At 44.6% G+C, this 12,914-nt stretch overlaps 1 protein-coding gene across 2 annotated transcripts in view; it reads right to left on the reverse strand.

Moving 5' to 3' along the window:
- Positions 1-12,914, reverse strand: part of LOC308145614 (zinc finger MIZ domain-containing protein 1-like) — a 114,159-nt gene that overhangs the window by 24,215 nt on the left and 77,030 nt on the right. For both annotated transcript variants that reach the window (XM_080517083.1, XM_080517082.1), the window contains 2 exons: positions 7,601-7,714; positions 4,395-4,500 (listed from right to left, as the gene is read on the reverse strand). In XM_080517083.1, the coding sequence (XP_080373209.1) occupies positions 4,395-4,500; positions 7,601-7,714 (220 nt within the window). The remainder of the gene's footprint in view (positions 1-4,394; positions 4,501-7,600; positions 7,715-12,914) is intronic.

Below are 12,914 nucleotides of genomic sequence, written 5' to 3' on the forward strand. Positions count from 1 at the left end.
GGTAGATTGTGAATTTATAGTTTCTGAGAATAATCTGAATTTGTCTTTAACACTAAATAGGTGGACGTACACTGCCAGCTTTTAAGCCAAGACAGTAAACGAATATGATGCAAAGAAGTATTTGGAGACATTTAATGTATATGAAATGTATTTGATGAAATTGTAAGGCTTCAAAGACACCTTGGACTCTAATGAATGCATTTGAATACATGTGCATCCATCCATCCATCCATCCATCGTCATTTAGTGATGCAATAATGAGATACAACAGGTTTTTCCAAGATATTAGCGGTATGAATTCAGATCTTGAATTGATTGCCCTATATATGTGCATGAGCTAATACCTGGACCATATACAGAATTCTATGTGTGGATGACTATGGTTTAGAGCCTGTTAGACTCGGGCAATGGCAAACACAAAAGCAGCAATTCAGCATGGAGGAATGGCAGCCCTGTCTGCCGGTGTGTAGGGATCCGACCGCTGCATTGTGTGTACATCCTTCAACAGCTTCCTGACAACATATCTGACCTCTGCGTCTTCGGCACCACTTCACTGGAAGTCACCGTAAAAGCTGAGAGCGATCGGCACTTGAAGCCACGGTTAAGAGGAAATTTACATTATGCTGGCACTTCGGCATTCAAAAGAACTCAAATACTTGAGTAGGAAGAATAAAAGTTGAACTACACAGTTTATCTGACTCAAAAAAGGAATCTGAAAAGAATTTCTACAATGAAACTCAAAATAAACCGTCCTCAGAAATAAGTTACACTGAAACCATCTTTATAATACGACTCTCTATGTGACTGAAGTGTCTTAGAACATTTGAACACCTTCAGTGGAGACAGGATACTTTCTTTCCCTCTTGAACTTGACACACATTATTTCCAGTGTTTTCACGTGTAATGACTTTCTCAGTAGATTCATTCTCCGACTGTTCTTCCCTATGGCAGTCTTGCTTTCCCAAAACGTCACCTGTGGCGTCCGTGGTTGAAGTGGGATCACTTCTTCGGTTTGAGACTCATTATTGCCAATCAAAGCTCCCAAAATCTTGCTCTCTACAAACTTGTAATTTGGAACAAAAACAGTCGCTTTTCATTTAACTGTTCACCCCAATTTCAGTTGGAGGTTGTTGTTTTTTTTCCTAAAAATAATAAGCAGGTTAAGTTTTTGTCTGCAACAGCAGACAAAACATCACAGTCCCTCCCACACTGGCTCCTGTTTCTTCACGCTTTAACAACTCAGGAAACTAAGAAACCACTGTTCTTAATGACGCCCACAGCCAACTAAAAAAGAAGACAAATCCATTTACTTAAGACGTTTCTTTCTCTCTTTCTTTCTTTTTAATTACACCGACACTCCAGCCCACAATGTCCACTGATCATACTTGGACACGGCCGTGCGCGGGTAAAACAAGTGTAGCAGCAACTTGGTCTCCCTGCAGCGAGAGCTGAAGCCCAACTAATTATCTGCTGAATAGCTAGTTTACCAGGCGTTTGTTCCATCACAGAAATAATGGCTGGAGGAGCTGAGCAACTTCAGCTGGTCCTCCTCCTTTCTGTGCCTCCTTTCACTCTTTTCAGCCGAGGGATTCCAGGAGCTTGCCCAAGCGCAAACGATTGGGAATGCGCCACTCCTGACCCTCCTGCAGGAAAATCGTGATTAAGCGTTTTGTCAACGCTCTCCAAACCAGAATGAACCACGGCGGTCATGCAGGAGGGGTGTGACACTGATGAAATAGGCCTAACAGGGCTTGTAATGTACTCTGTGATACAGCAGAGAGAGAGCGAGAGAGAAGGGAAGGGAAGGGAAGGGAGGCCCTGATGAGTTTATCCACACTGAGCGAGTGATCTCTCCACTTTGAAGTCGCCACAGCTCCACGTGTACAGCTTTGCCCCGCGGTAAGACAGTCCAAGTAATCACAGATTAATAGAGCAGGCTAATCCCATTCACAAAGAGGTCACTATGAGCAGACAGGCTCCCCTCCCCCAGCGCCGCTCCAACATTGTGGGCCACTCGCAAAAAGGCACAAGGACCACAACAGGCCGACCCCCCAGAGTACATCTATTAACAAGATCAGTGGTACAGCTCACTATACTACAATTTGTGATGGCTTTTTTTTTTTCTGCTGTGGAGGCATAAAAGCGCTTGCGAACATGTTCACTTTGCTGTACAGACTGCATGTTGACTGATAACATCAAGTTCATGAAGTTCTGCTCCGTTGCAATGACGCATTTTAGCGGCGCTATTAACGTCAACATATAGTCTATTTGTCCGTCTAAGCTTTTCTTTTCACACAAAACTGACCAAACTAATGCCTTAAATTGTCGGAGGCATTTCATCATTAATCAATTTGTCAAAGCTACAACCTATTGCAGCTGTAAGCTGACTGTGAACATTGATTTCCTCCTGCTGAAATCAGCTCTGCCTTCCCCGCCGCCGCTCAATTTTCTACCATGTTCAGGACAGGAATTTAGATGACATAACAGAAATGTAATAGCCCCGACATCACTGTGTGCCGGAGCCAAGACGAGTTAGGCCTGGTTAAAATGGGACGCCAAATCTGATTTACTTATTAGCGCTCATCCAATAACCTGATGTCCTCTGCGAGAGACGGCCACTTCTCTTGAACCACCAAATATGTCATTATTCTGTCACTTTTTTGTCACACAGACTTTTAAACACTGGGTATAAAATTGCATGACGTGTCCACGCAGCATTTCTGAGAATGTGTTTAAGTCATGTCGTCCTTGATCGGCATGATACTATAGAGAAATTCACTATCAACTGGGAGATCTCGCTTCAAATAAGTGTTTCGTTGCACAAACAACACAAAAGTCACCTCCTCCCACCACATCCTCTCTGCACGGATATAATCTCATTTCATCTGGGTTTCCAAAAGCCTCCTGCGCACACGCACACGCACACGCACACACACACACACACACACACACACACACACACACACACACGCACACACACACACACACACACACACACACACACTGACCCGTCTGTCTCTGGGTGTTGGACGGCTGACCTGCTGCCGCCATGCGGGCCTCATCATGTGACTCACTCCTTTCCCCCCGTCGCTCGGCAACGGCCCCGCTGGATGTCAGGGAGCCAGTCCTGCCCCTGGGGCCCCGTGGGAGTGTCCTTTAAGAGCCATCTCCCCCGGCTGCCAGCGAGAGCATTCCCTCCACTTTAACAACCTCCTGGACTGGGGCCTCCGCTAAAGCGTCTGGGAGAGACTTTTCCACTGGCTCACTCTCTCGACTGGCCTATCCTCTGAAAACACGCATGCATTTACAGGTACATAATTACCCATGAAATGTACTTTGGGATGCTGCCTCGACTCAAGAAGTCGCCGCTTTCCAAATGACTACTGTTGCAGGAAATTATTCAGACAGAGAATCAATTGGCAATCTTATCTAAGCCCATAAAGTAGTCCCTGAGATTTGATTTAGCATTAAGTAGAATTAGAACATTTGGCTTTGTGAGTTAATTGCAGACAGAGAATGATTTCCCGCCCCTCAGCTGACACAACAGTGACATTGCATGATTTGGAGCCTCATATAACCATAGATAAAACTCTTGAGTGCCATAAATCAAAATGGGAAAAGAAAAAAAAAAAAAAAAAGGCACAAGTGAAAATTCAAACAATATGCCGCTCCGACTTTCAAGTCCTAGTCGACTCAAGCGGGCTCAGCGGAGTGGCCAAGCATACAGAAGCAATTGCACAATCCTGCTTTCCTCATAACCCAAGACAGGTGGAAACCACAAATCACAACGTGCAAAAGAGCAAAAAATACTTCAGTTATCTTCCGAGCTGCTGACAGCGTATACATCTTCATTCTCATCATGCTTCAGCATGCTTTGTAAAAAAAAAAAAAAATCTTTTCCCCTCCTGCCCGCTTGATAGCAACATTTAGCAGTCTACATCTGTCCCAATAATCCATCACAGCATCAGGATGATGGAGCTGCTCGAAAACGGGAACTCATCGTGATACAGTAGTTTTGTCCCGCGTGACGAATGGAATATTCTCCTCTTCGCACTTTATCTAAAACCCAGGAGGAGAAAACAAATCGAGCCGCGGTTCCAAATGTTGTGAACAAGTTTGGAAGCGAGATGTGACATGGAGTTCTACAGATACGGAAGCAGAGCTTTCGGCTGCGTTTGGACTGACGGAGTGAGCATGTTTCGTTGCAATCCGTCGGTTGGACTCTTCTTAGTGTCTCTAGCCGTGATGGGTGGGTATTGGGGGCGGGGTGGGCAGTGGGAGTGGGGGGGGGGGGGGCAGAGACGCTGCCAAGAAAGCAGATATAAACTTTGAGCCTGAGCAGGCCTGCATGGCCAGATGGCCCGAGACGGCGGTTGAGAAAACTCTGGTCTTACCTGCTGATTTTGGAGTGAACTTGTCCCTGTTGGCGGCGCACACAGCCAGGAGCCGGTAGCCCAGGTCCAAGTCGAAGCCCTGCTGTGCTGCTACCCGGCTGACCACCTGAACACAACGACCGCATGCATTTTCAATACGTACATTTTATGGCTTTTCATAATGAACAAATGCATGTTTTACAAAAAAGAATGCTGTTTAACCATTATTCAGGTTACAGTTCACCGAAGTCAAACATTTTCAATAACATATAATGGTTTCTATGGATAGATGACAAAAGAGTGGATCATGCACACCGAGGCTGGTAGTTGAGTCAGCTAATGCGCCAGAAAGACGCTCAGTAGCATGAAACTTCCAGTTCGACTTAAAAGATAAAAGTCACTACAGGTTTATCATTTCCATATGAGTGAGAGGACAGAACGATGAGGATGAAATGTGGCGTCCAAGTGCAGCGATGCCCACTGAGAGGAAACATTAAGAGAAACATCAACATGCCACGGGAGGCAGTGTAAATCACCACTATGTCCGACACACACCGCTTTGATTTACCATCGCCATTATCAGCTCAAAGAGAGCCGCGCAAATCTCTCGAACCTCCAGGACATACTCGGGCCTGTTTGGACCAACAGGCCCCACTCAACACAGCTTCTTCTCCCTGCCCGGCTTTTTCATTGCCGCGGTCCTGCTGTCACACTCCAAACTTCAAGACAAGCCCCGAGGTAGTGCAGCTGAACACTGCTGCCTGCACCATGTCATTATCTCCTGTAAGTATAGTCTCGACGTGACAGCAAAACAGAGTACGTATATCTGAGCTTTATTTATAGGAATCCCCCATTAAGAAGAAGAAATGTGGGTCTCGGCTGCCTAATTAGAATCTAAACTCGCGAGGGACATTTTGCGAAATGGTAATTTCAGTGGAAGAAGTTACAAAAACGCAGTTCTAATTTCAGGACTTTAATTGCACACGGTCAGTCTCGCTGTGGTGCGCCGTGGAGCACGAGCAAAACGTGCGCCTTCACATCCATCTTCTGTATTAAGACAAATCCCAGCGTCTGGACGCAGACAAGCACTGAATTGTTACAAAACTATCTACACTTTTTCTTTCACATTGGAGTTGCCCAAAATACAATTTGACTGTGTTTTTAATAACACACACTGACTCAACTGCAAAAACAAAAATCAGACGTCTTTACAACACATTTGACCTTTAAAGTGATGTGAAGGGGAAGTCTGCAGAAGAACCTCTGCATCGTTTGAGCTGAATAATAATGGAATGTGTGTCTTGAATAATAACATTAAGAACATTAACGAGAATTAATACTGTCTTATTTAATGATCAGTTACATGACATGACTAAATTATTAATGAACAACACAGAGCTGGTGTGAAGTTGTCACACATGAAGGTTTTAGAAACTGTGATAACAATGATCATCCTATTTAAGATATATCGTGTGTTATGTGAAGTCCAAATACAACAAAGAGGACAATTCAGCCTCCAGATGAATCTGCAGGTAAAGTGAAACAACCTCCATTGGAATTCAAAAACAAATAAAATCACCATTTTAAAGCTTCCTTATCTCTAATTTGGTGCCATTATGTAAGTCAGATCTGATTTTATATGAAATAAGACCCTCATCGTGTCACACTGGCGGCTTTGTGGATGCAATACATTTCACCGTGTGAAAAAGAAGATTTCTTGCAGTGTAACTGCCTGTCTGACATTACCGAATGCAAATACTGGGGACAAACATTCAGGCAGGCAAGAGGGTGAAGTGTTTACCATTACAGTCTGAGAACGGGTAATTTCACAATCACATCAAATTCTCGGTGCTCCCTCCCAGTGCGGTTCACACTAAGGTCTGTACAACCCATAAACTAAAAGGAAAAGCCTTGAGATTTTCACGGCGGGAAACAAATTGAATTGGCGAAATGGAGGAAAAGGCACCTGCTGCTGCGCATTAAAGCAGCCACACAAACAATCACTTGAATGGAGGGATGTGTCACAATAGTTTCACTGTGGTGCTCAAGCACAAATCTCCCGGGCTTCTTCACCTGCTGCAGCCTCGCTCCCTCCACGGGGTTACAAATTGCAGCTAACAGGAGCTATATGTGCCTCCTCTCCTATGCTGGGGGCGGTATGTTAAAGCACAGTATGGCCCAAGGTGACAGGTGGCTGACACGCTCACAGTCCGTTTAAGGCTGTTTTCACCATCTCTTCGGATATGACAGATAACAAAGAGAGACAGATATTGCGACACTGCTTGTGCGTTTTCTGTCGGCACTGACGCAGTGTATTACAGAAAGTGGACGATTTTAAAGAAAGATGAAATGGTGGAACACTTACACCCTAAACGGCGTAAAGTAGACATCCAGCTTTAGCCTCAGCATATGGACGCAGGAATTTTATTTCTTCACCTTTCCAAAAGTGGGACAGGATGGGATGGATATTGAATATGAATATAAGTCACGAATAATTTAATATGCGTGTGACTGGCATACAATGAGTGTTAAACTGTAAAATAAAGGAGGAGGTGTCTTTGTGCAAAGAAACTAGTAATGCACATGTGAAAGTCTTTTCAATCAGTATTGTCTTACTGAACACAGAGTTTCAATCGCTGACACCACACTATATTAAATTATACATCACATAAGTCAGACCCAACTTCCATTCAAAACCATTTTGATGTGATTGTAAATCTTCTATCAAGTTTAATTTATGTTCAAAACTAAAAAAAAGAATATATATATACTTCCATATATGTGAATATTTGTTGCTGGTCAAAAATGAGACAAGCCAGTGAGGCCAAACTGTCCCTGTAGGAGATCTTAATCAATGAATCAATCAGTACTTCGGTGTTTTAAGCACGACCACTGACTGCATTGTGCCCCGAGCACCTTATTGTGCTTATACCCTTTTTGTGTTTTCACTTTGTGGCTTTCATGAGTCACTGTAAGTAAAGTCACCGAAAGGTGGCTGGATTTCAGCCGTTCCTACCGAGGGTGTAATGCCTCTTTTCATTTCGCAGTGACCTCAGTGAAGATCAGGCGGCTAAACATTAGTTCTCATGCATCCCTGCGGGAGTCGTGGAAAGAGCCAACGCAGCAGTTGTTATAGCGACTCTCTCCACGTCCTTGAACCTTTTTGAGCGCGAGACTGTGGAGAGTGGGGGGTGGGTGGGGGTGGGTGGGGGTGGGTGGGGGCTCACCGTCAGGCATCCCATCAGGCTCTGCTCGAAGGGCCGCTGGAAGGCTCGGGGGTCGCCGCACCAGTCCAGCAGCTCGGTCGCCGCTGTTTGGAAATTTGCTGGATTTTGTAAGTGCTGGGTAGAAGAAAAATAAAGAGGAAGATATATTGTGAGTCCTGTTGTTGTTCACTGCAAACAATTAAAAAGTGCCTATTTATACATGTTTATGTATCTTTATGCATACGTTCTTCCATCTGCCACATTGTTTGATCCAACACAGGTTTGCATTGTTCCCTGGAGAGGTCACACAAGCTCACATTCGACTTACCAGGTAGGATCCAGTAGGTTTTTTGGCTGTGGAAAGACACTCAGAGGAAACCCACCCACATAGAGAGAGAACATGCAACCTCCACATAGAAAAGCCCTCAGGTTTGAACTGGATTGTTTTTCTTTTTAATCAAGATTCAAATTTGCAAGGCATGGCCATTTAATAGTTCTACGAGTTAACCAATCCCCCATAAAATACACATTTACCCCAGTCTTTAATCAAATAGACACTTAAATATTAACAAAGGTTATAGGATGTGTAAAACTGAACCATAATCACATAAAAAAAACAATGCTGCTGATTCACATGTCCATAAGGGCAGCTGTGATATGATGAGTTATTCATTATTGCTAATAAAATCAATTAAAACACTATAGTTTCATTAATTTAGCGCATTAACTCCTCTCTTATCTCTTCATTGTGTTTAATTAAAAGGTTTTGCACCTGCTTTAAAAACAGGCCAGGATTTCAGACATTTAATTATACTCACACACTCAGAGACGTAAAAACCAAAGTAGCATTTTTATTAACAAATTAAAATATTTTTTTTGTTGGGGGGGGGGGGGGGGGTTATCACACCTTGAAGTAATTATGTTGTGGTGTTTCAGACATTAACACATCGGGCTGAAGAGGTATGTCCCAGTTGGAGCTCCCCCAGGTTTCCGGCTTTGCGTAGCACCCTCTTGCCACCGAGTGCAATAAATCTCCCTGTATGGCCGCATGAATAGACGAGGAAGCACTTATTCCACCAGCCGGCCCTGGGCTGTGCTGTGACTTTATCTGACAACAGGCTCCTTGACCTGCAGGCACCCCTTTATGGCTTTCATTCCCCTACTGGAGCCAGCGGCCCACTCACTAACCCCGCTGTCTGTCATGCTGCAGCGCGGCGAAGGAGAAGGAAACTTAAAAGTGGACCTCGCTGCGTCTCCGCGTCAGACTCACTGCTGGTCATCTTTTCTCTGAAAGCTTTCGAACCTCAATACAAATCACTTTATACATACAACAGCAGCCACACCACCTCCACTCGGCAGTAATCTGTTGCCTTTGGAGAGATTATGCACACAAGCCTTTGTAGTGCACTTGTACAAAACAGCAACAAATGGACTCCCACTCCATGGCATCAAAGGTAAATAGAGTGGTTTGTCAGCTTAAAGTGAATGGCTGCCGTCTTAATATGTCTGTGTGCTTTGATTTCGCTGTTTCGGAGGGAAAAAGCAACAATGGTACAGTCACCGTGCTTTCTTTCCTCCCTCGCTCTTTAGGGGGCAGCAGAGGTCAGGATTTGTTAAGGCTGCTTTCATATCAATTTCCAAAGCCGCCGTTTGACACAGTGTGGGTGAAACCAGTCGTGTTTATTTCATACTCTGTCCAAGACGGTTCCCCCACTTGCACGATAAGTCTAAGTTGGGAGAGACGACAATGAGATGTGGTGGGGTTGCAGAGCATGTAAATTCAGCTGGTGGATGAAGTCTCACACATCCACAGAAGCTAAATTTAGATGAGTCTGCAAGCAAGACAACACATGCAATCAGAGCACCGTGGATGGAAAAGGGGAGGGAGGTAGGATCTGTAGATGGTAGAGAAGGAGAGAAGGAGAGAGAGAGCGAGAGAGAGAGAGAGAAAACATACACCACCACCACTTGGGCTTGAAGTGATTACTGTTCTTTGCACTCAGAACAATTGGTCCCACCAGTGTGGCTGTCACATGGAGAGCTTGGCACTGCCACGCCACAGATGTTCCCCTTTCTCTGGCCAAAACCCACCAATCAAACCCAAAGTGGTGGCCAAGAGACCCCCTCTCACTCCCCTACCCTCGTCCCATGGGTGAGAGCGATCCTCCAACGTTTACGCTTTAGTTAAAGCTCGCTTCAGTTCAGGGAGAAGGGGGGGGGGGGGGGGGGAACAAAAGACGGACAGGACTTGCGGTGTCCAGAGAATACAGCTTTCTTCAGATACAATTTGCCTCTGTAGTCGCGTCTGGAAACAACTTGATCTGCACATCTGCAGCTAAACACCAAGTGACAGCGCACGCGATCCGGCGAAGTCTCTCTTTCCATTCAAAAGAGCTCTGAGCTCACTTGTTCTACATTCACTGACACCCCAGAGCACCGAAAACAATTAATGGAGACAATTAACCCTGGAAAGAACTCAGTGGCAGACAAAAACAGCTGCACAGTCAGTGCCGCAGCAGTGCAGAGAGGGGTGTCCTCTAGTTTATCTTGAAATATTGACGCTTAAGAGTCTGAGGAAGTGCTCCCGCAGCGAGAGGACAGTTCATAGTTTCCGCCGAAGCCCCCCGAATGCATCACTGAGAGGAGAGCCTGACAGCACACTGGCTTCCCCACAGCGAGAAGAAAATACTGTCTCTGAAATAGATACCAACAGTATCAGGAAACCCATCTTCCCTAAAGTGTTCACAACGGTGCAATTCGGAGTCGCGCGAGGAAAACAAAGTGTAGCTGAGAAACTGCGCCGGGAAGAAATCAGATAAAACATTTCTTTTTTATACGTCGCTTTTTTCACCATCCTCGTGTGTTTGGAGGTTAAACAAGTGAACATATATATTTTTGTGTAGCATCTTTTTTTTATTTTAAAGTTGCAGATATGCTATCTGGGATTATTTAGCACCGCCCCCACACAGCATGCATGCCATCTTAAGGTTACAGAGGTCTTCGCATTTTCTTTGCCAGACAAATTAATAAAACTGATACCCAATATGAAATTGTTGGCAAATTGTCATACAGCGAGAACTGTTTTTAATCAACTATGAGTGGGTGGTGAATTTCAGTTGGTCAGCTTTTCAGTCAGTTTGCTAATTGTTTTAGTTTTAAATAAAATGCAAACATGCAAGTTTGGAATCAAAGCAAACGTGTCTGATTTACTTGAGTAAAGTGGCTTTAATATGAAGAGTGAACCTCTCAGTTGTACCACAGAGTTCGTGTGACTGTAGCTTATCCTCCCACAGCTTCAGTGTAAAACAATGACCCCTACCTATTTACCACTCTTTCATGTAAAAACACAAAACCCAACAAAAGCCAGTTTAACTGCGCTTCAGTGATTAAAAAAAAAAAAAAAAACGTGTATCGAGTGCTTGGTGGAGTTACAGTTTAAAAATCATATTACTGCAATTCTACAACAAGGCAGCAATTTAAGAATTACCACAGTAATGATTTTCTGATTTAACTTTCAACCCGTGATTCAATCAGGTTGACGGATTCCAATTTCCTCCACTTTATCATCGCGCTCAGCAGTAATTTATCATTTGAGCAACAAAATCAATTTGTTCCCCTGTCCGCTGCACTGGCTGGGAGTATTCAGACAGACATGTCACATCTCCCAGAAAACAACAAAACAATGGAAGGAGCTTCATTCATATTCGTTCTCCACATCCGCGCTGCCTCCGAGATGCCAAATTTCAGCATGTGCACACTTTCAATTAAAGCAAACAGCTGGATTGGTTTACAATATTTCCTTAATTATTTTAATAGCTTGGATATTGGACAATGGGGAGCAGGGGGAGAAGATAGTGAGTTAATTGTTCTGATCTCCCCTGATGATCATCTTTGTGTGCAGGGAGGAGAATAGACGGTCGGCTGAATGGGCTCACTGCTAGTCTAATTGGCAGCACATAAATGGTATTTATTATGCGGGCCTTCCAATCCCTGATTGTCTGCGGCACAAAGCTGCCTCTATTAGCAGGGTGCTGGCTCTTACTGGTTGGTTTGAAATGACCCGGCGCTTAACCATTTATTAGATGGACTGGAGGCCTCCTTGTATGCCATGGATCTCTCTAATTGGCATGTTTACCCATGTGCTGCTTCCCCGGGCGCTAACATTGGGAAGTATTTGTTTAAATTTTTGCTTTGTGGGGTTAACACATTTAACCCCGCAACATACCAATTGTTTGCACTTTTGTTTGACGGCAGACAAAATTATTTTCCAGGCCCGCGAGCTTCCTTCACAGAACAATCCATTGGCTTTTAGTGATCCAGAGAGTTAATAGAATCAATTCTACCAAGTAAAGCAGTGTAGATTGAATTATTTAAGATCCTGCTGTGAAGTAGGTAACCAGACAGAAGACAGGGGGTGTTTACCTCTCGCTACCTTATTACTTAAGAACATCAAAGCCTGTCTTCACACATGCGGGCTCCCCTCTGTTTGCTCCCCAAACACTTGCCCCGTCTCTCTGTCTGCCTCACCTTGTCTCTTTCACAGGGAGTGGGCGCTCCCTGACGAGGGTAAAGCAATTTGCCACGTCCGCATTTGTGCTTAAGTACAAGCCCCGGAGTACGTAGTCCCGGAGGCCTTCTGATGTACTTTTCAAGGTGGTGGACCTCCACTCGCACCGCCCGGAGACAAAATGGACTGTCGGTTAAGAGGGGAGATCAAAGGCAAAGCCCTGTAGCTCGGGGGGTTACGCAAGTATGTCTGTTTAGTTCTGCTGGAGGCTCGTCGTGCGGTAAACGCCAGTGAGCGGAGAACAAAAGGAGTCGCAGGGAGTCAGCGGCGGCGGACGGGAGAAAGACGGGTGATGATGGGGGAGGAAGGAGGCGAGGGCTCTGCTCTTTGACCTCAGCCGGTAACCTGAGTCACACCAGAGTCCTGATAATAGCGCAGAGCAGATTAGTCTCTTTACTGTGGCCAAACAAAAAGACAGAGAAGAACCCTGACCGTGATTGTGCACACATCCACACTGATATTTCTTTTTCCCAAAAGGACCCGGAAATGTACCATTCTACCCCCAAGAGACAAATATATCCAGATTTCTCACAAATGCAAATATATGGCAATTAAACCTTTGCCTATAACAAACTGTCAACGACTAAGAATATCTCTATTAACTGATCGAGCATGTGTCTTTCTTTAGTTGAGACTGTAAAAGTCATTAGCCTAAATGGGTACATATTTGTCTTATCCCACAGGCGAGTGTGTTTTCTATTAACTGTACTTAACAATGATATCATCTAAACTGGATTTATGGGAGCTGGAGGTGCAAAGTACACCACT

The sequence above is a fragment of the Blennius ocellaris genome (genome assembly GCF_963422515.1).
Source record: "Blennius ocellaris genome assembly, chromosome: 21".
Classification (NCBI taxonomy): domain Eukaryota; kingdom Metazoa; phylum Chordata; class Actinopteri; order Blenniiformes; family Blenniidae; genus Blennius; species Blennius ocellaris.